At 47.6% G+C, this 22693-nt stretch overlaps 3 protein-coding genes and 1 long non-coding RNA gene across 6 annotated transcripts in view; 3 read left to right on the top strand and 1 right to left on the bottom strand.

Moving 5' to 3' along the window:
- Positions 1-22693, top strand: part of HOXA3 (homeobox A3) — a 46383-nt gene that overhangs the window by 8547 nt on the left and 15143 nt on the right. For all 3 annotated transcript variants that reach the window (XM_017527039.2, XM_017527038.2, XM_037737928.1), the window contains exons 2-4: positions 3872-3975; positions 17032-17230; positions 21505-21587. The gene's annotated coding sequence lies outside the window, so the exon portion shown is untranslated. The remainder of the gene's footprint in view (positions 1-3871; positions 3976-17031; positions 17231-21504; positions 21588-22693) is intronic.
- On the top strand, positions 88-3007 carry HOXA5 (homeobox A5). The gene is made up of 2 exons (XM_017527043.2): positions 88-995; positions 1968-3007. Exons 1-2 carry the CDS (start codon positions 101-103, stop codon positions 2216-2218), a joined length of 1146 nt encoding a protein of 381 aa, XP_017382532.1. The 5' UTR covers positions 88-100; the 3' UTR covers positions 2219-3007.
- LOC108303265 lies at positions 9682-13105 on the bottom strand. Its single transcript, XR_001824758.2, has 2 exons — positions 12673-13105; positions 9682-9999 (listed from the first exon to the last, which is right to left on the bottom strand). It is a non-coding gene; the product is annotated as an uncharacterized LOC108303265 (long non-coding RNA).
- On the top strand, positions 13315-15585 carry HOXA4 (homeobox A4). Its single transcript, XM_017527046.2, has 2 exons — positions 13315-13997; positions 14533-15585. The coding sequence occupies exons 1-2, from the start codon at positions 13370-13372 to the stop codon at positions 14877-14879; spliced, it is 975 nt and encodes a 324-aa protein (XP_017382535.1). The 5' UTR covers positions 13315-13369; the 3' UTR covers positions 14880-15585.

Below are 22693 nucleotides of genomic sequence, written 5' to 3'. Positions count from 1 at the left end.
ATCCTAATGGAACTGCGAGGGAAATGCAATAATTTTGCCATAATGGGCTGTAACCTCAATTCGACCCCAGCCCTTGCAACCCCGGGTCGGAAGCGGGGCGATGCGCCCTAACTCCAGCGGGTGGCGCTCGAGTCCGACTGAACGGCGGCAACGGGCGGCGGGCACGCGCCCGGGGCGCGCGCGCCAACCCTCTCGCCTCCACCCAACTCCCCCATTAGTGCACGAGTTTACCTCTAGAGGTCATCAGGCAGGATTTACGACTGGACAACAAAAGCACGTGATTCGAAGTCGTACCCCATATTTGGGTGCCTACGTAGGAGGGAACCAAGTACATGTCCCAGTCATTTCCATAATTCATCATAAATTGTGCAAGGGTGCTATAGACGCACAAACGACCGCGAGCCACAAATCAAGCACACATATCAAAAAACAAATGAGCTCTTATTTTGTAAACTCATTTTGCGGTCGCTATCCAAATGGCCCGGACTACCAGTTGCATAATTATGGAGATCATAGTTCCGTGAGCGAGCAATTCAGGGACTCGGCGAGCATGCACTCCGGCAGGTACGGCTACGGCTACAATGGCATGGATCTCAGCGTCGGCCGCTCGGGTTCCGGCCACTTTGGCTCCGGAGAGCGCGCCCGCAGCTACGCGGCCGGCGCCAGCGCGGCGCCCGCCGAACCCAGGTACAGCCAGCCGGCCACGTCCACGCACTCGCCTCCGCCTGACCCGCTGCCCTGCTCCGCCGTGGCCCCCTCGCCCGGCGGCGACAGCCACCACGGCGGGAAAAACTCCCTGGGCAACTCCAGCGGCGCCTCGGCCAACGCCGGCAGCACCCACATCAGCAGCAGAGAGGGGGTTGGCACGGCGTCCGGAGCCGAGGAGGACGCCCCTGCCAGCAGCGAGCAGGCGAGTGCGCAGAGCGAGCCGAGCCCGGCGCCGCCCGCCCAACCCCAGATCTACCCCTGGATGCGCAAGCTGCACATAAGTCATGGTAAAGCCAGCCTTTTTCTAAATCCACGCGACCACGGGGACGCGGCTCTCGATCCCCTCTCTCTTCTCTGCCACCCTCTCCCAGTCTCTCTCCTGGTCTCATTTCTCCCAGCCCTGCGGAGCCTCTCCTTGCCATTCTCCTTCTCCTGCCTTCCTCCTTCCTCCTTTTCTTTGCAAACACTCTTCGCTCACAAATAATGGGGGAATCGGGCGCTGGCAGGGCCAGTTTAGACATTGAAAGGGGAAGGAAGCAAAAAAAACCCCTCTGAACCCCAACGCCTTGTAACGCGCTCCCGGGTCAGGCCAGCCGAGCAAGGCACAGAGAGGTAGAGGATGGCAGTAGGAGCCGTGAATCGGGCTTGTCAGGACGGATGATTTATGAAGAGGGTTACGCTGGGGAAACAGCGTTACTAATTAGAGCCCCGGAAAAGGGGCTTGGGGGGTAAAATCGAGGAGAGAGCCTGCAGGATTCTGAAGTTTGGGGGCAGGAGGGAGAGAGAAGGAAAGGGAAGAAAAAGAAAGCAGGCGCCCCAAGCCTGCAGGCTGGCCACTGGAGGCGGCTCGCGGGACTGGAACTTTGAGGCAGGGTGACCCGAAGGCCACTTGGGCGCTCAGGAAAGGGCCGTGCATCCTAGGCTTCTGAACGGTGGGCAGCCTGGGAGGGCTGTACCTCCCGATCGGGGCGCCCGGGGTAGGGCGGAGAGGGCAGGAGTGAGGCCAGGGAAAGCCGGAGTCCTCCGGTCACGGCCCCAGCCTCAGATGGGCGGATTGTTCCCAGGGTCCAAATCGTATTGTTTTCTCTCTAGAAAGGAAGAGGGAAGGAAATTCGGGAGGGGTGTGCGGGCTGGTAGGGAGAACTTGTTGAGCCTTTCGCCTGGGTTCCCTGCTCAGGACGCGAGCTTGTCCCCCTGGCGGACTTTGGAAGCCAGGGGGTGAGGAGTTGGTGGCTAAACCGCTGACTTTTCTATTGCAGACAACATAGGCGGCCCGGAAGGCAAAAGGGCCCGGACGGCCTACACGCGCTACCAGACCCTGGAGCTGGAGAAGGAGTTCCACTTCAACCGCTACCTGACCCGCCGAAGAAGGATTGAAATAGCACATGCTCTTTGCCTCTCCGAGAGACAAATTAAAATCTGGTTCCAAAACCGGAGAATGAAGTGGAAAAAAGATAATAAGCTGAAAAGCATGAGCATGGCCGCAGCAGGAGGGGCCTTCCGCCCCTGAATATCTGAGCGTTTAAAGTACTGAGCAGTATTAGCGGATCCCGCATAGTGTCAGTACTAAGGTGACTTTCTGAAACTCCCTTGTGTTCCTTCTGTGAAGAAGCCCTGTTCTTGTTTCCCTAATTCATCTTTTAATCATGAGCCTGTTTATTGCCATTATAGCGCCTGTATAAGTAGATCTGCTTTCTGTTCATCTCTTTGTCCTGAATGGCTTTGTCTTGAAAAAAAAAAAAATAGATGTTTTAACTTATTTATATGAAGCAAGCTGTGTTACTTGAAGTAACTATAACAAAAAAAGAAAAGAGAAAAAAAACACACAAAAAGTCCCCCTTCAATCTCGTTTAGTGCCAATGTTGTGTGTTGCACTCAAGTTGTTTAACTGTGCATGTGCGTGGAAGTGTTCCTGTCTCAATAGCTCCAAGCTGTTAAAGATATTTTTATTCAAACTACCTATATTCCTTGTGTAATTAATGCTGTTGTAGAGGTGACTTGATGAGACACGACTTGTTCGACGTGTAGTGACTAGTGACTCTGTGACGAAAACTGTGACTCCAAGCGGTGTGTCCCTGCGTGCCTTTGTAGGACCCTTTGCACGAACTCTGGAAGTGGCTCTTATAAGCGCAGCTTCAGTGATGTATGTTTTTGTGAACAAAGTTACAAATATTGTCCAAGTCTGGCTGTTTTAAGCAAACTGTGATCAGCTTTTTGTTTTGTTTTTTGTTTTTTTGGTATTTGTTTTTAAGGAAAAAATACTGACTGGAACAAAAAATAAACTTTCTATTGTAAGTTCTCTTGGTCTGGTTTGTGCCAAATAGTGAGTGGCTCTGTCTGCTTTTCTGTCTGTCTGTTCAGTCCTGGAAGCCCGTAGGTCTGAGGCTACCTGAGCAGATGACCTGTGCAGGGAGACCTCAGACCAACACTGGCCCATCGCCTCCCTAACTCTGACCCATCACAAAGTACAGGGCAGAAGGTGGGAAAAGCTGCAGGCAGTTCCAAAGCCCGAGTCCACCCTGCACATCTCTGAGGAACCAAGTTAACTTGCTGGGTACAAAACAGAGAGACAGAGTGAGAAAGAAGGAGAAAAAGCCCAGGGCTTTGTTAGCTGCCCTCGGGCCACACAGACCCTGCCTCTTTCCTAAGGCTGTCCTAGGCCTCCACTTGCTGGAGACGCTGCTCTGCCTGGCTATGGTCCCCAAACCCTCTGCCCTTAACCCGTCCCAGCACCCCTTCCCCACTTTTCACCCTGGACCCAGTTGGCTTCTTTTGCTACAATTAATTTGCTACAAATGGAAGGTACTTACCCCATCCTAGCTCGATTGGGAAACTCCTCAGAGCAGCTAAAGCGCAACTAGAGATTTGCACATTTACCGACTGCTTACACTGATGCCGTCTTTCCTTTTAAAAGTTATAAAACAGTAAACTTTATAAGCCCCAGTTCCGGCTATATGACATTTGGGTGCCAAATGAATAGGGTTTTGTCTATGAATTAGATCGTAAAATCATCCATAGCACAGACAGATCGGCTCACTGGCTATAAAACGTCACGTGGGGCCATTAAAGTAAGTTTTATGGTTTTGGGGAGTTGACATCCAACATTATATACCACATAACATATAATCTCACTAACGCTGGACTCCATTTGACTCTTTTGCAGGCTACGTGTGCTGCCTGGCCATTCAAACTGTCAATTTTAGGTCCAGAAGTGTCCAAACCACAAGTTCTCAAAACTCCCTGAAAAATGGCTCCCTCCGAGTTAAGGTAAGCTCGCCTCTTGAGCGCTTTCAAGTTTATTTGTACTTTGGAAAGTTTCTTCCTTGCTCTCTCTCTCTCTCTCTCTTTCTCTCTGGTTCAATAACTCTGAGGCTGCCTCTGAATTCGAAAAGGCAGAGCAAACTTCCCCCTGCCCAAGAGAGCAGCGCCAGGAGCCAGCTCTGCGGAGGCAGGAGGGTGAGCAGCGCCTGTGACCGCGCGGCATCCTCAGGCCTAACTTTAATTGCTGCACAACCGCGGATGTTAATAACTTCCGCTGCTCCCGCTGGCGTGCAAAAAGATGATTTTTGTGTGCGAATGGGCCTGTGTGTGGGGACCGGGCAGGGCCGCAGCCCCAGCCCTCCGCGCAATTGCTGGGCCGGCCGGGCCAGCTTCTGGGGGTCACGGAGCCTTGAGGTGGGGGCTGGGAGACAGTGGGGCGCCAGCCGCGGGCGCCGAGGGCCGCGCTGAGCTCAGGAGTTTGAAAGAAAGGCCCGGGCAGGGCCGAGGCGGACTCTGGAGGGATTCCTTACGGGGCTGTGGCAATATGTCTTCGGGGCCAGGGTCTTTGGCAGGGTTGAACTGAGGCGGCGGCCTTCGGGGTTTCAGCTCAAGAGAGCCGGAGGGTGGCAGAGGCCGGCGAGGCGGAGGCTGCACCTCCAGGCTGGGCCCCTGGGTTGCGAGGTGGAGATTGGGCTGCTAGCGCCCACCGGACCCTGGGGACCAAGGGTCCCCACCCTGCTGGGGGGTGCTCAGCACCCCCTCCCCCGCACCCGGGACCAGGCCCTGAACCCTGTTTGCTTGCACGTTCTTTTTATTTCGGTGAGACTGTTCTCACCCGCCTGTGAGTCTGAAGCAATAAACTTTATGGCCGGATTTAACTTTAGTCTTTGAATCCTCAGGCTAATTGAAAGGGGTTAAAGCACTTTCTTTTCTTTCGCCTTGCCTTTCTTCTCCCTCTCTTCTTTCCTTTTCCTCTCCTTCTTCGTAGACTTAAAACATCTACGCACAGGACCCTCAAAAGGCAACTTAGGCAGCCCCCTAGATGACATTAAAGATTGGAGAAATTCACTCCCCCTCAACATACAGGCGAATTCTCTGTTCCAAACTGTGCTCTAAAGTTTGGGGGGAAATTGAGGTGTCTTCAATGCCCAACTTAAAAATCCCCAGAGCCATTAGGTTGTTTTTCCTGACACATCGTAAACGGTAGTTTAGGGAAGAAATTGGTCCTTTGTCAGTAGGAGATTTCCGCCTTTCTTTTGTTAGCTGCTCTTTCTGTTTGATCCCAGGAAATTTACATACTCTATGATTTCCAGAACAGTCTCCACAATTGCACCAATGGGTGAAGTAAGGTGAAATAAGTTTATCCTGGGTACAGTTCCATATTGGCCCCAGTCACCCCTTCTGGCTCCAATCCTCCATATTCTTCAATGGCAAAACCCAAGCCCAGTAACTGGGGACTATGTGGCCTGTCCTGGGATCTTTTTCTGGATGGGTACCCACACGGGACTCAGTATATTTCCCCCAATCCTATTTTAGGAATTAAGGCAAATTCTCCTACTGCATTCAGAAATGAAAGAAAAAATAGGATCTGCTTTTCTCCTTAAGAGCTGGGCAGTTTTTGGCGAGTATTAATTGGTAAAGATACCTATTAAGTGCTTAAAGTGAAAACACTGAAAGTATAGATTTGAAATTTCAATAAAGTTTCTTGTGCAGAGGCCACCTACACTCAACATAAGTGCAACAGATGTCCCCAAAGTCAGAGGTCCAGAAAGCAAAACCTAGAAAGTTTTGTTTTTTTTTTTTAAATCGAAACCCCCCCACAAGCCCAACTTCTCATGAATTGTGGCAAGGTAAAGAATCTTAAAGTCATCGTGTGTAACCTATTAAAGTGGACATTGGTATTTCAGCAGTCAAGAAGAGGTGTCCACATCTTAGTGGGAACAAGAATATAAACTCTACATGGGTATGGGCTCTCTTTTATAATGTTATGTGTCTGTGAGAATACTGGATTCTTTGTTTTGCTGCTCTGAATTTTGGGCTCCTTATCGGAAAATATTGGGTTATGGTTCCATTTTAGTTACTCATTTGGTGATCTTGCTTGGTGAGTGAAATTAGAAGCAAAAAATAAAATAAAATAAAATAAAAATAAGAGAGAGTTAGAGTGACAGGGGTTCTGACAGTTTAGTTGGAGTAACTCACACAGAAAGCGTCCACACTACCTTCATGGCTATATTCCACCTTGGGGTGTGGGAATGAGCAGAAAGCCTGTTGAAGTCATTTCCAGCACCACATAACATAGAGAATGTTTCCAAGGAATGAGAAAAATTACAGACTGTAAATATTGTCAGCTTGCTTATTTCTGTCTGTTTTAATCTTCACAAAACTTAAGTAGAATTTAAGGGAGCAGGACAACCCACATGGCCACATGGAATTAAATGACTTTTCAAAAATACAGCATGCCGTCAGACCTATGTATTATTGGAGGGTTTTTTTTTTTCTTTCTTCCTATTTTCATAGGAAGCATAATCAAGAGGATGGCTGGTTTTCTGCTCATTCTGTAGATAAGTTATTTCTTTTGTGGATTCTTGGGTTGTTCTTGCAGAGGAACTTACTAAGAAAAAATATTTAGGTCACTGAGGGCTTTATGAAGACATCCAGCCTCAGCCGGTGGCAGAAGTGTGTCTGTGCTTCTCTTCGGCAGCAATGTGCAGGGGCTCATTTGTTTCCACAAACTGAAGAGACAATATTCCTGAACTATAAATACAACAGGAAGCTTCTGGTCACACTACTTACGGGTTTGTTAGGGTTTCCATGGTCTAATTTCACAACATTATGCCAAGATTCCTTTTCTCCTGCTCTTTCCCCTGCTTTATTGTTGGCGGTTCTGGGAGAGCAAGACAGAATTTCCTACCAAAAACAGAGTCCTGTTCATTTGTTGAGATTCTGAGAGTATTATATCCAAATAATTAGTGAGTGGAAAGCAAATCACATCTTAAAAGATGGGCAATTGAGGAGGAAAACTATCCTTTTAACTTAAAAGATGCCCTTCTCAGCCTCTCCCCTGCCTTGGCTGGGGGTCTGTCCATGGCTTGCCCACCATGGAGAGTGCAGAGCATTATGGGCTCCATCCCTTTGGTTTCTAAGAGGAATTTCCTTCTAGTCAATGGCAAAACTATAAACGGGGCTCCCAGGCAGGGCTGAGGGGGTCAGCCTAAGCTCCCACCCACATAGGGGAGGGGATCCACAGCCCCAGCCATTCTAAGCCTCAGAACTTGAAGGTCTGCCCAGGTTTGTTTTGTTTGGTATTTTTCACAAATCAATTTGTTATTTTCCTACCAGGTCCCCTCCCCACAAACCAGTCTTTTCAATAATAATATTTGTTATGAAGGTTATTAGATAATTATTGCAATTTTGTGAAGCAGCCCTTGCTGGAGGTGAAGTCTGTCATTGCTAACAAATGACGCCCGCGAAGTTCACTGCCGGGTTAAGTAAATGCAGAGAAGATAAATCTGCACACCCTAGGAATCGCCAGCAGAGCACGCTTTAGTACAAGTTCACAGTCAACTCACCCGCCTGGGCCAGCTCTCCCAACAATTAGGGCTGTGTCTTTAGTTTTAAATAAAGGGAAAAAGTGTCTCTACCTCCCATTGCCTGCTTTCCCCCATCTTCTCTTTTCTTTCACTTTTTGCAAGGTTCTCCCCTTCTGCTCCAAATTTTCCTGGTAAAATAGAACCATGAGTGATTTCAAGTTAATCTAGTCCCTAGGTGCTGAGAAAAAGAGGTCGTAGGCTGATTTAACAGGAAATACAGTCACAAACACACAAAAACATCCATTTCACCCGCTAATTTCAAATGGCAGTGGCAGAAGCAGGGCATCCTGAGATGCTAGGGGACCTCTTCCCCCTGAAAGAAGAGGCTCAGCTTTGTGTATCTTTGTGGTTAGTGCGTTACAACTGCAGGTCAAAAAGTTGAGGGTCAAAAGTTTACATTGTGCAGCGCTCTTAGTCATCTGCCCAGACAGAGTTTGATGTCAATGTTAGAGCTGTGATCTTGACTATCAGCACAAAAGATAAAATGGCTCGGAGTGACGCGTGTATCACGGTATGGACTCCAGGTGAACCCTAGTGGTTGAATGACCTCAATTACGGAGGAAAGGATAGAAAATTCCTCTTTTCAAGAGTAATACATGCTGTATTTCATCTTGAATTATTGCTCCCATTCTGAGGGAATAGCAGCAGGTAAATAGGCATAGATTACTGAAACACCAACACCTTAGGTGTTGGAGAACCAGGAGTCTGTGGGTTTGTCACAAAATAAAAATGCTCAAAACTCATCTGTGGAGCTTTAAAAAGTAATGTTGCAAGTTTCCAATATTTCATTATGCCTTCAAAGGCAACAGAATGGTTCAGAAAACCTCCTTTGTTTGAAAAGAGGGATTTTGATTGGCCAGTTTTTTGTCTTTTTAGTACATATTATGACCCCTAAAGTGTGTAAGAACAAATGCAAACACAGGCACTTCTTGCAAAATGTAATCTTTGCAGTATTCAAACATAGAATATGCTTCTTCTGAAACTACAGTTCGCTGAATGCAAAGGGTTCTGAGATCTGGGAAGGGGAAGGAAGGAAGTGAAAGCCCTCCTGAAAACAGAGGATTCCCTCCTTCCCCCTCCACCACCACCATCAATGACAAAATGCTTATTGGTGCCATGAAAATGTTCCTGTTTGGAAATTTTTGTTATGTTTACTATTAAACCACAATTGAATGTAAGAGAAATGCTACAAGCTATAAGTGAAAAACTAGACTGTAGGGAATGCAGAAAGGTGTAATCCACAAATACCAGGCCACTTCGTAAGACCACCACACAGAATAGAATATTTTCTATTCTTCAGAAAGTGCTTTCTAATAATGCCCTTGGAATTAAAAAAAAAAAAAGCCAAGGAGAAAGGAAAGCAACCTAAGGAGAAGGGTGGGAGAGCAGAAAATAAAGGGAATAGTGTATTAAGGAAGCCAACTGGAACCATGCCTCATGTGTGAGTTGCAACTGAAGGGCTAAACAATATTTTATTTTTCATACATCTAGAAAGGCTTTAAGTGTTGGTGCTGTAAGAATGTATTTTCCAGGGGACATATTTCCTTTATCTGTGAATTGACCTTCAAGGGATCAATTTAGGAAAACAGAGAAGAGAAAGGTGAAATATTTTCCCTAGGTTTTTCTTTTTTATCTTTGGAGATAATTCAACTACTCAGAATGTAGCCTCTTGCAGGAATGTTTAAGATCATCCCAATATATTTTGGTTGATTGGATTTAACAGTGCCAGGTATGTTCAGTGGTAAAGTAAATATTTCCCAAACACTGCCTTCATGGAAGTAATCAGGGTGCTTCTGTGCAATGTGTAAAGTTTTCACTCTGGCCAAGAGTTAGAAGCCAAATGGGGGTTTGCCAGATGAAACAGAAGAAAGGAAACAACTGTGGTGCTTGCTGTTGCAGCAGTGAACATTTCACCACATTTGGGCTAGTTAGATGAAGAAAACCAAAACCCCCTCTTCTAGGACTCACCAAGACAATTATTTGTCTCTTTGAAAAAAACCTTTTTATTGTGTGTTTTGGTTAAAAACACGTGACACACCTTAGAAACATAACAGCTTCAAAAACTATAGATACCTCTTAGCTAGTCTTTAAAGTAAAAGAAAAGGGTACTTGCAGAAGTTAATGCTTTTAGAGTGCTTACTTCTCTATTTGGAGGATTTTGAATCTTGGGCCTGTCAAACAAACCCAGTTAAAATTCGTGCATAATCCCAATATGAATGTCAGTCCTCATCCCTGGGTTGTGTGCATTATTTTAAACTACTACAAGGAAATTTCCCCCAAACAATTAATTGGTCAAATGGCTGGTAAAGTGCTGCTCCTCTCAAATCTTGTGTCTAGTGTAGGTGGTGGGGAAGCCCTCAAATGCATTCTGAAATCCTGCCATTCCGCTGTTCAGCTTGAGACGCGCATCCGATAGAGAACAGTCTGGGGGACTCTCGCTCTAAAGAACAAAGGACAAATACAGTCAATACATTCCATAACGTTTGCATTTCCTTTGCCTTTTCCCCTTGGTTTTTCCTGAGAAGGAGTGACCTGGGCAAAGCACCCTGCTCGCTAAAAGACACTGTATAGACCTTTTAGAAGCGCAAAGTCCAAGGCCGAGGTGAACTTCAGGTCAGTGCGTCTAACAAATATGAAAATGTCGGCTGGTGAAGGGCGCGCCTTGTGATTTAACAAAGACTGTCAATGTGTAAGATTAATAAGAAACAAAATGCACACGGTGTCACTGTTCGGTCACTTTGAAACTTGGGACAGGGTTGCATTCAAGAGGGAAGGCTGTTACAAATATATTCAAAATGATTCAAATCAGATTCAAACCAAGCTGCAAAACACCGCCTCCCTCTCACCCTCCCTCTCCCTCCGACTCCCTTCACTCTTCTTTTCCATCTGGGATTTGAGGACATGAAGAAAAGTTATTTCAGCTAATGGGATTTTAAGAAAGCTTTTGTTGGGAATATATGTTATCCCTGCAAGTGGAAATGAACAAATGTGCTTACCAGTTTCCTAAGGAAAGGATAACGCTTTCACCCCAATTGAGACTGGAACCAGTTGGCGTGCGAGGATTAGCATGCTCCCTCTCTGCTACATTTCAGGGCATCCCATCTTTTCTCGAACGAGATGCTGCTGGTAAACTTGTTTGTTTATTAATTGAGTTAGTTTCTTCCTGGCTTTACTTTGGTGTCTTGGATATTGTGTAAAGGCAAGCGGTATTTTTTGAAAAAAATGTTTTTCAAAAGATTATTTGATTCAATGGAATGATGCTATGGTTTGCAAAGGGAGATTGAGGAAGGTTCAGAAAAGGTACTGAGATTGTTTATTACAGCCATAAATCTTGCAGTAAAATGTCAAAATGTCGGTGTGTGAGATAACACTTGGTGGTCCTGGCTCCATTTGTGTTTATGACATGAACCACAAAGACAAGTTACAGGCCTTGGGGGATTCTGTGTAAGCCCCTCTTCCTAAAGTAATAGAACCACACAAAACACAGGCGCAGTTAACTTATTAGGGTTGACCATATACAAAACAGTGCCTATGTCTCGTTAATACTTAAAAACAGAAACTTGGTAGAAGGTTCTGAGGCTAAACAACATGAATTTTGTGGTTTAGTGTCTGTAAATATTAAACAGACATGGTTAAGACCCTAGTACTCAAGGCTGATGACATGAGGAGGCAGAGGGAAGGTTTCCTTGTCATGCTTTTTGTTCCCCCTGAAGCTTAGATGGTTCAGCTTTGTAATATATATTATGTATGTACATATTATTTATATTACATATTACATAACCTATGTATACATCATTTTTTCTTGCTAAGGAGAGATATTGGTTCGGGTAGATGTATCACAGGCTAATTTATTCCTCAAGTCTAGAGAGGATGGCTAAGGATTACACTCAGTGTTGCTTTCTGTCTGTGGCTCAGATTTCATTAAAAACAAATTTTCAGGGTGCCTCATGTGAATGGACAGGACTCTTTACACACATATACACCCATTGTGGAAAATCTCTTTGTACCACTTCAGGGTGATTCCAGTTAGAAAGCTAATATGATCCCCTTTTTAACCTCTTTTCCTAAATTAGTTTAAAGATTAGTCTCATATAATAGCCTTTATGTGGCTAAGCATTAAATGACTATCCATCAAATGGATATATTCCAGCATTTAGTAACTCATATGAGTAACCGATATAAATGAAGATAGAATTGACATTCCTTTTGAAGTGTCTCCAGGCTTAGAATATAATTTTCCTTGTCTGCATTCCAGACTCAGTTGTGAGAAGGCTGTTTATACTGCTCTTTGAAAAATTAACTAAGGTGCACCAGCTGAAAAATCCTTGCTTTTGCATGCCAATATGAAAATATTTTTAGAATGGTGACTATTCTAGTTTGCACTGCTTTAATCTGGGCTGAAAAGTAGAGGATCTAGATATGTCTGTTACTCAGAAAAGAAAGGAGGAAAGTACACAGTACAAATAAGGCATCAGTATTTACTTCAAAGATCAACATTAGGTGGAATTAATAAGTAATTTATTTGTTAATAATGGCGTAATTAGTGTACCCATCAAATTTCAATTACCAAATGGCAGGCAACAGTCTCCTCTCCCTCCTTTCCAGAGCTTCTGATATCGTTAACATGCTAATTTCCAGCAATTCAGAAATTATAGACTGTCTTGTAAGTATAACTCTAGCCTCAGATCCAGCCTGAGAAAGCAGGATCCAAAAGAGAAAACATAAAACTCTTAGCTGGAAATGACCTATCAGAGATCAGACCAGGCAAGGTGTATATTCTACCTTTAGCTTGTTTTTGTTTGGGGATTGTTCTGAAATAGGAAGTTATTGTTTTCAAAGCTCTGTTCTGTGGAGGTGTTGCTTCTATCCATTCCCATCCTTGGGCCACCTTCTCTCTCACAATCGCACGTAGTAAACGCGGACATATTTAGCTCCGACATCAACAACCCCAGTCAAATTAGATGCTATTAGGAAGGTTCCAATTTTTCTAAGGAAAAAACGAAACAGATTGTCCCTGAAAGAAGGAAAAAATGAAAAGTGCCCATCCAGTTATAATGGAATGGCCTCGCTTTACATCCTAGGGTCGATTTCTCTCCGCTGCCCGCTCACCCACCCTTTGCAGCTTCTGCCAGCTTCTCAAAGCAAGGGCTCTCAGGCCGACAAGCAAGGAACTGGGAGTGGGTAAGGGAGACCTGCGGTTGAGAAAACGAGTCTGGTGGCCTCTCTGGGCCTACATAAAAACCAGGATGCCCCTCGGTCCCAACGCCCTTCCTTCCCCCAGTTAGCCTAGAACCCCTGAAGGACGCGAAGCCTGACTAGGTTGGGCCCGAGGTCACCGCTGAGTCGCGGCTGCCAGACTGCCCGAGGCCTAGGCCAGCAGTAGGGCAGGCAGAGGGCTCCCAAGAGGACCTACAGCCCGGCAGGGCCAGAATTCCCAGCAGGAATCAAAGTTGGGGGGCTGGAGTCCAAAGCGCCTGCTCCCTCTCCGAGCCCAGGCGCCGGACAGCAGCATCCATCACGAACCCGCGCGTTTCCTGATCCGGGTCCGCGCGCGCGGTGCGCCCATTGGTGGGGGCCCTGCACGTGGGGCACGGGGCGGGGCGCGCGCCGGGCTGGGGAGGAGCGGCTGGAACTTTGGTGGCGGCTTCTGCGGGAGGGGGAGGGGGAAGGGTGAACACTTGACAGCGGGGGGAGGGGAAGGACGCAGAGGAAAGGGGGATGGGAAGCGAGGCAGGAGGGGGAGGGGCCTCGGCGAGCCCAGAAAAAACGACAACGCGAGAAAAATTAGTATTTTTGCACTTCACAAATTAATGACCATGAGCTCGTTTTTGATAAACTCCAACTACATCGAGCCCAAGTTCCCTCCCTTCGAGGAGTACGCGCAGCACAGCGGCCCGGGCGGCGGAGACGGCGGCCCGGGCGGGGGCCCCGGCTACCAGCAGCCCCCGGCGCCCCCGACCCAGCACCTGCCGCCGCAGCAGCCCCAGCTCCCTCACGCTGGCGGCGTCCGAGAGCCCTCTGCCTCCTACTACGCGCCGCGGGCCGCCCGCGAGCCCGCTTACCCCGCCGCCGCGCTCTACCCCGCTCACGGGGCCGCGGACACCGCCTACCCCTATGGCTACCGCAGCAGCGCCAGCCCCGGGCGGCCGCCCCAACCGGAGCAGCCCCCGGCGCACGCCAAGGGCCCAGCGCACGGCCTGCATACGAGCCACGTCCTGCAGCCCGGGCTGCAGCCCCAGCCGCCGCCACCCCCGCAGCCTCGCGCGGCGCCCCCCGCGGCTCCGCGACGCTGCGAGGCGGCCCCCGCCACCCCAGGCGTCCCAGCAGGAGGCAGCGCCCCCGCGTGCCCGCTGCTCTTGGCCGACAAGAGCCCGCTGGGCCTGAAGGGCAGGGAGCCCGTGGTGTACCCCTGGATGAAGAAGATCCATGTCAGCGCCGGTACGTGGCGCCGCTGGGGAGGCGCGGGAGGTGGGCCTGGGTTCGAGGGTTGGGGTCAGGAGGGAGAGGCTCAAGGGAAGGGGGCCTCGGGAGGGGAGCCCCCATCTGGCCTGGGCTGCGATGAGATGTGGGTGTGTGCGCGCCAGCCAGCCGCCTGATCCCAACGTGAGAACCCTTTTGTACCCAGGGTCCCTTTATCAGGAGATTTACGAGACGCCAAACTGTTAGGGCAGTAATTATAGCCCCCATAAATTTAATTGCCCTGGCAGAGCCTTCAGGCCATGTGTCTTTGAAGCTTTTCTTCAGCCCCAATGCCCAGCACCATTCTTTATGGCTCTCGGGTGTTTCCCGTTGTCAATAGCCTGTGAAACATTTTCTTTGCCGTTTTATGTATCTTGCGTGAACTTGGTGTCAGGTTATTATATAATGATGATGTCCAATTGCTCTTCCCCACCCCACCTTCTCTCTCCTCCTCCTTTCCCTCTCTTCCACTCCCTCTTCCTTGGCCTTCTCTTTCGGGGTTCTGGGTGTTCAGTCAACCCCAGTTATAACGGAGGGGAGCCTAAGCGCTCTCGAACCGCCTACACCCGGCAGCAGGTCTTGGAGCTGGAGAAGGAGTTCCACTTCAACCGCTACCTGACCCGGCGGCGCCGCATCGAGATCGCTCACACGCTTTGCTTGTCCGAGCGCCAGGTCAAGATCTGGTTTCAGAACCGGAGGATGAAGTGGAAGAAAGACCACAAACTGCCCAACACCAAGATGCGGTCCTCCAATTCGGCCTCGGCCTCTGCCGGCCCGCCAGGGAAAGCACAAACTCAGAGCCCCCACATCCATCCCCACCCCCACCCAGGCACCTCCACACCGGTTCCCTCCTCCATATAATCTTCTAGAGACCTCGACCGGTTTCTATCCTTAACCTCTCTTCTCCTACTCCTTTCCTCGTCCACCCCTCCCAGTCTGGACCATAATAGACACCAAAACAAACCCAACTTGGTGAAAAGGATAACCAAAAAGAAGACATTATCCGGGTAAGAGTATGTGCTGGTTGCCATCCATGAGAGGACAGTTGTCCAGGATGCTGGCTGGTGGAACAACCTGCTGGCCTGAACAAGGCTGCCAAGTGTCAATACCTCAGAAGGACTGCTTGGTATCAAATGCTTTTGAGATGGCTACAGTCAGCTAGCTGGACGGCCCATCCTGACTGGGAACATATACTTGTATCTTTGTTGAAAGCAGAAGAAAACAGACCCTTTCCCCACCTTCCTTACCTCCTTCTCCCCCATTAAGGCAGCTCGTCCAAGCTGGTATTGAACTGAATAAATGAGTAGACATTGTGGACTTCACAAGATTATTTAATTCTTAAGATGTGTAGACCTTGATGTAGGTGTGACATTTTAGTTTCCCTTACTTGCATTTATTTAAGATACTGTCACAGAGATATTGTTGTCCCGTTCTGGGTCACAGTCTTTGGGGAGCGGGGAGTGCATTTAGACTCATGTTGAACTGTACAAATTGTGTTGTGGCTGTATAGAAAGCCATGTGCTAAGAATAAACTCCATTTAAAGAAACATTAAAAATCTAAGATTCATGTGTTTTCTAAGCTTTTCATTAAGAAGACAAAAATCCTCTGGATTGAGATACTTGACCTTGCATGTAAAAACCTTGCAGATGGCTTGAGCTGTGTTCACTTGGATTCTGACTACTCGCATAATTTGTGTGTGTGAGAGAGTTGTGTGTACATATGTTCAACTTGAGCTGAACTCTTGTCAAGCTTGGCCTACTGTGGAAAAGTTCCAAAGAGCAGGAAGGCTCTTGAGCTCTGAGAGGGTTCCTCTTCTTCCCAAACTTGGCCAGGCTTTCAGGCTTCAAGTCTCTGTAAGGCATGGAAACGTGTCCTTCCCTGCAATGAAAGCTGAAACCATGCAGTGCTGTGGGCCCAGGAGTTTCTGCAGCTGTTCTACACACTGAACTCTGAGTACACTTGGAAAGAAGTGGTCTCTTTGGTATTTATTGCACCTTCACACTTAATCTGCCTGTCTCCCTGGAGAAAAAAAGTAGTTTGTGCAAAGGGTTGAGATTACTTTTGTTTCTTGGCTGTTCTTAAGGTCCCCTTCACTAACTGTAGCCTGGGAATTTTTGTTTGTTTGCTTGTTTGTTTCTCTTTTTTTGAAGAAAGAGCTTTCAAATAAACTGAATTTTCCAAGTACACTCTTCAAAGTTTCTTCTGAGGAAAGAAAAAGCATAATATACCCCCAAAGTTCACCCCAAGCAAAGTAGACCTAGGAGAGTTTACTGCTGGAAAATAGCCAAATTCTGAACTGGGGTCACTTTCCTCAAATGCTTTGTGACTTTTTCTGCTTGATTCCAGATATCTAGATCCAAAAGGCTGAAAATAAAACCCATTTCTCAATCTCTATAACCCTAGTATTTGTTTATTGATTTACATTTGGTGCTTACTACAGGAAGTCCCCTATAATAAGATAGCAAAAATCAGTGTACACTAGCCCCAAAATATTAGACCTGTCACCTGGCCTTGAAAAAATGCAGCTTTTAGGTTATGTGGTAATTTTAGCATAGATGGGAGTAGGTGCTCACCTGCCTCTGCAATATCAGAGAATTTTAAAACACATTCCTTTCTTTAGTGGTAAAACGCTTTAGCCAGTGTCAGAGCTGGCAGTCCTTTCATCCCTGCTGCCCTGTGTGTGCTACAAACAAGGATGATCAGTTCTGTACCCACAAATCAAATTTGAGAGGAAAGTGATAGATACGAGTCTCTGAGGAGCCAAGAAAATTCGGGAGCAAACAAATGCACATTTACCTTCCCAAATCAGGATAAACGTGGCATAAAGTACATTTTACAAGGTGTGAACGGGTGCCAGGGATTTCTGGAGGCAATGCAACTGCTGCTGAAACTTATTAACCCTCCCCCTACTACACGTACTTGTAAAACGAAATTAAATCATGCTGAAAATAGCAATTTTCCCAGGAATCATTAATCACCTCATACAATAAATACTTCTTTGTAATTCAACAGCAATTCTGAAAGGCATTCTCTGGGAAAAGTCTGTGGAGGAGAGAGGGATCTTCCTGCAAATAATGTGGTCTCAGGCAAGGACACAGAATCTTGGCTGTCTGCTTAAAAAAAAAAAAAAAAAAAAAAATGCCTAGACTCCTTTGGTGGAAATTGAGTGTCGAGCTACAAAATCTCAAATGGCAGACTATCATCATTTAAGGTAAATACTTATATTTCTCCTTTGTGGGGAAAGAGGGGTATGGGAACATTCATTAGTGTCATGCTGGAGGCAGTTATATGAGGATAAAGGGGATGACTTTCTTTCACTTGCACTTATAAGTCTATCCAGAAAGGGAAGAGAGAGGATTGAGATCATTTTTCTGATATTCTGGGATAAGATGGCATTTTTGTCCCAACTGTATTGATTATTAAGGTACGAAACCAAGATTATTGGAAATGATCCAAATGATTGTCATTTCTTCAGTGTTATGTTTTGCCTGTTTCAGATTGGCTTTTAAGGGAGCTTGTTATAAGAGATTAGAAAATCCCACTTTGTGCTTCAAAATCATGCATTGTCTGCCCTTTGCTAGGGCAACCATAAGAGTTCACCGAGAGGACAAATTTTCTATCTCATTAATTGTTTTTTTTTTTTTAAGCAAACCCTATTGGCCCCTCAAACCCTTGACCTTTAAAGACAGTATTTTGTGTAAGCTCTATAATTCTATGAAAATAACCCTTACACATGCTCTCCTCTGTTTCTCCCTCCCTCCAATACACACTCATCTACTTTAGTCACACAGCCAAGCTGTGCATGACTCCAGAGATAAAAGTTTTGTCAACATCTGAAATCAACCTAAATCGGATAGGAGACACTTTAATGGTCACAGTTTGAATTAAGTACTTAACACTCTCCCCCTTGAAGAAAAATGGCACTTTGCAGGCTTCCTTCCCTAGTTTTGCTGAAATCTACGATATACCCGGTGTTTTATTACAGCAGGAATTCAACTGTGACAGGCATAGTAGAGTACTTAATACCCAGGATGAAGCTCATGGGAAGATTACCTAGATAGATGGGGAAGGAGGGAAGTCCCTGTGCATAGCATCTCCGACTTCATATGCAGTTGTCCCAGGGTGCCCCATTCCCCTACATCTCAGCCTCCTCCCTGTGGGGTGGGGTAGAGTGGATATCACTATCTTTCCTCTGTCCCCCTGTTCCCCTAAGCTTCCAAACTCTGCTGCTCTCCTCACTGTTGCTTTCCCTCTAGCAGTTCCCACATAGAAACAGATCAATGACTCTTTAGAAAGGAAGAGAAGAAAAACCCAAAGAATCAATGTAGCAAAAAAGCCTGGGGCTTCCCATCTGAATGAGTGGGTTCCGTGCAGGCAGTAGGCTGTCCTTGGCACTCCTTTGGTCTCTGCATACCTAGACACAGTCTTGTATTGAAAAACACAGGCTCACCTTTCTCAACTGCTGCTCCTGTTGCCCCTTCTCTATATTATACAGTGGCCCAAGAATAACTCTGCTTTGTGTTTCAAAGAAACACATGGGCTGGAAACAATAGGAGGAAGAGACGTGTGTTCTGTTCCCTTGATGGTATGAGGGAGGCTGCTGTGGCTGTCTTGAAACCCTCTAGTCTGCAACTTATAGAACTCTGGCACCTTTTCTGAAGACTCCAAACTTACAGGGCACCCCCCTCCCTTTCAAGCCAGCTCCACTTTCTCTGGGATTGATTCATCGGGTTGAAAGAGATTCCCAGATTGAAATATTGTCCAAGGTGAAAGAGACCTGGCGGTCATTTTGGTTCAATCTTCTTAGTTTACAGATGAGAAAACTGAGGCAGCTGAATAATCCTCCCTGTATGGTTCCTTATGTTAATGAGTGTGAGGGTGGAGTGCAACCTTTAGTCTTACTCTAGAGAGCAGTAAGGTCACAGGCATCTTTCCTCTTGGGAAGCTATTATGCCAGGAATGGATGTATCTAAGCTTGCACTTGACCTGGATGGCCACAGGTGTGTACAGCCAGAGAATAATGATGGGTTCTTGCCTCATGTGCCATCGAAGGTGCTTGAGGAGATTTTTGTAACCAAACTACCCTAGTCATGGAGCTCAGGGAGGTGGTCTGGCCACTGGGCTTAGGAGGGGACAGACGTCAGGGCGCCTCAGAGAGCAGTGGACTCCTCACTGTCCACGACGTTCAGAATTCCATAATGACTAATTCTGTCATGCTTGACCTGCTATTTCTATGGTGGTGGCTTGCCTCGGACCAGGGCAAGGGTGAATGTGCTCCGGAGGCCTGCAGAGCCAAACAAGGACCCTGGTTGCAGCTGATAAAGGTGTAGTGCCTGTTCGAGGGAGATATTGAAATTGTAATCTTTGAGGTCACGTGACTCATTAAATAATTAATGCAGATCGTCAGGAATGGATCGGAGTCGTCAGGGCCTCACTAGGAATGAATCTCTCAGAAGTGAGACTCCAACTTCCCATTTGATTTTTAAAAACACACACCCTCAGATTTATCTCCAAAAGCTTTTAACTCCTTCAGGAAGGCAGGAGAGAATCCTTTGGAGGGGAGGACAGAGCTGGCGGGCCCTCGCCGGGTCTTGGGGCTTCTTCCGCAGGGTTTCTGCGAGTCCGGGGAGCGCGCCGCGTCCGGGGAAACGTGAGTTCGGGCTTGGGTTTTCTGCGGTCACATCCTGGCTTTGGTGATGAAGTGGGACGGATGCGCAGACAGTTGGTAATATTCTGATTCACGCTGGGGAAGGCTGCAGAGATACCACAGGACGGGCGCGCGGCTTTGTTCAATTTTCCCGGCGTTCATAAATCACCCGCGCCGGGCGAGCGAGGGAGCAAGCGAGTGCCAAAAACGTGGAGAGAGAGGCCACGGCGGCGGCGGCCATTGCAGAGCGAGAGACCTGGGCAGCATCTCTCTGTGACTCATTAGTCTGAACGATTTATGGGGGACAGCAGCCATGAATATTAGACTTGGGGATAAGGAAGGAGCAAAAATAATAATAGCCATAATAATTACATACTCCTAAGTGTTGCGCAGTGGATGGCAGCATAGTGGATCTTTCTGGGGTGAAATTGAGAGGCAAAGTGCAGATGGATGAGTACACACCTTGCTCTAGGTCATGCCAGGGGCCCCAAGACCAGGGGACACTCCCTTTGGGGACACAGACAGCAAGTTTGAACAAGAGAAAGGAGGCGCAGCGTGGATCTTGAGCCCTTTTCCTTTGGTTTGTGGGGGCTGCGGGTCGAATGGTGGCAGAGCGCAGCTGCCCATGTGCGGCCACTTGTTCAACGTGCTAGGGGGCTCCGAAGCCAGGGGTCAGGGGACTCCTCAGCTATTTGATAGCGCCTCTTAGCGCTATCTACAGAATTGCAAGAAGGCAGACAGACAGTGGAGGGCTGGTTTGGGGCAGGCTGGAGCAAGAGGAGGTTACCTGGGTCTGGGTGAAAGGGGAGTGGGGACAGTGCTAGGTCTGCAGACGAAGAGAGCCCGCAGAATCCCAGGGGAGTGCAGAACTTCTCCAAGCCAGGGTCCGGCGCAAGGACGATTCTTTGCTCCTTCCCTAGCTTCTCCCACCGAGCTGACTGCCGGCTCAGTGACCATTTGTTGGTTAGAGGGCAAGAAAGGGTTGCAAATATTGTGAGGGACGAGATTTGAGTAGAAGCAAGGCATCAAGTCGGCTTGTGGCCACTGCGCAAGGCCAGGGACGAGATTTGAGTCGAAGCAAGGCATCAAGTCGGCTTGTGGCCACTGCGCAAGGCCAGGCTGGAGCAGGGTCCCTGAGCAGGTATTGTACCAGCCGGCGCCCCTCCCAGTTTCCAGCAGCCTTAGTTGGCCTGCTCTGAGGGACTAAGCACTGCGATAGTCCCACCAGCTCATTAGGACCTAGAAGGCACGTACCCAGGGTTGGATAAACCAGAAGATAAAACCTCCCAAGACTGCCTCTGGCCAGCGGACTGAGCCCGGGTCTGATTTCGCGCCAACAGAAATGAACTCTATTAGTGAGGTTTCAGGAGAGTCCGTGATTGAATGCTCCCAGACAAGGCTTCCTTTTGTTAGGAAAAGAAAATAAAGCGAGCATTCACATTCTCCAAGTTGGGGTGCCTGAGGAGAGCTCTCTGAAAGCAGCCCACACCACCAGCAAAGCCGCTTCCACCTTCTCAGCTTCCTCTCTTTCATTTTCTTTCCTCTCCCACCCCAACCCCCTCCCCCAAAAAAGAAAGAAAAAGGAGAAAGTGTGGGTGTGGAGATGGAGTACGTATTTATTTTACAAAAATAAATCACCATCTTCGGGCCATTTGTAGACTGGAACATTTCGAGTAATGAGTGCACCGCATGGACGAGTGCCCTGGCGACTCCTTGGTGTTCGAGTCACCCCCAGGGCCACCTTGGCACTTGCAGGAGCCGTGCTTCCCACTCTGGGCCTCCAACTCCCTTCTTTCGCAGCAGCCGCCGTTCACCCTCTGCTGTTTATTTGTCTGCAGAGCGCCTGGACACTGGAAAAGGCGATTCCCTGAGCGCCCGGAGTTGGAGACAATTCCTAGTTCAGATTTAAACATCTCTCTAGGTAAGCGCTACTTCAAAACTCTTCGCTGCGTGGGACTTTGCATCAGGGGGGTTGGGAGGAGTTGGCTCTCCACGGCTCCTGGCAACCGCGGCCTGTTGAAAGAGGTTCTGGTCAATATTTAACTTCAGAGGAGTTTGGAGTTGGATTCCTTTAAGCTGCTTGCCCTGCGAATGCAGGGCCTCAGGCAGACAAAGAGTCTACCCCAAAGCCAGCGATGGTCAGGAGAAATGGTTGCAGAAGGCAAAGATGGGCTGTGGAGAGTCAGAGGGGGTGTGTTTATTTCTTTCTGCAAGCCCCAAACAAACCACTACGCTGAACTTCAGGGCAAAAGCAAGTAAAGGCCATGGGTATGCGCGCCGCGGCCGCAGCGTGGGCTGCTCTCCTTGCTGACCGAGGCGACTGCGGAGGCTGGGAGTTAGGAAATTGTCGCCGTCGCAGCTGGCTGTTGAGGAAAACTTGTCTCACCGCCTTGCAGTTTCTTAGATCCTTTTGCCTTTTCTCAGGGATGAGAAAGATTGCTGTGTTTCTAACCTTTAGGCCTTCGCAGGCAGCCGGTCTTCTCCCTTCCTTCATCAGGGCTCATTCACGGTTCTTCCTACGGGGAAAAATATGCTCTTCTATGTCTTGGCGTTTTCTTTTCCTATTTGGAACAAAGGAAAACTCTTTTAAATTCTTTTCAAGCTCTGCCTTAATTTGTTCTCTTAGTTTGGGATGCAGGGAGGTAATTACTGTGGTTTATTACCTTGTAAAAGATCCATAAATTACGTGCCTGTTTGGGGGAGGGGCTGCTGGAATAGCATTCAAAACCATGGTATGAAGGAATGAGTTGGCTTTGTTCTTTCAGGAATTACTTATTTTTAAAAAGTTTTGAGATTTTGTTTTCTATTCCCTAGGCCTCAAACTTCCGGTAAATTTAGTCCCAAATAGATATCAGGTTGTTAATTAATTGCAACATGATATTCAGTGGTGCTCTAAGGCTGATATGGTGTTCTGGATACAATTTTTATTTTTTCCGATAGAAGGTAAACAGAGCAATAGTCAAGCTGGGTTACTTTCTCAGCTACTGTATGTCTGTTTATATCAAATGTAGACAAAGCGTTTCAGGA

Source organism: Cebus imitator, unplaced genomic scaffold (genome assembly GCF_001604975.1).
Source record: "Cebus imitator isolate Cc_AM_T3 unplaced genomic scaffold, Cebus_imitator-1.0 Scaffold45, whole genome shotgun sequence".
NCBI lineage: Eukaryota > Metazoa > Chordata > Mammalia > Primates > Cebidae > Cebus > Cebus imitator.
Note: the sequence above shows the minus strand (reverse complement) of the source record. Positions and strands in the feature narration are given on the sequence as shown.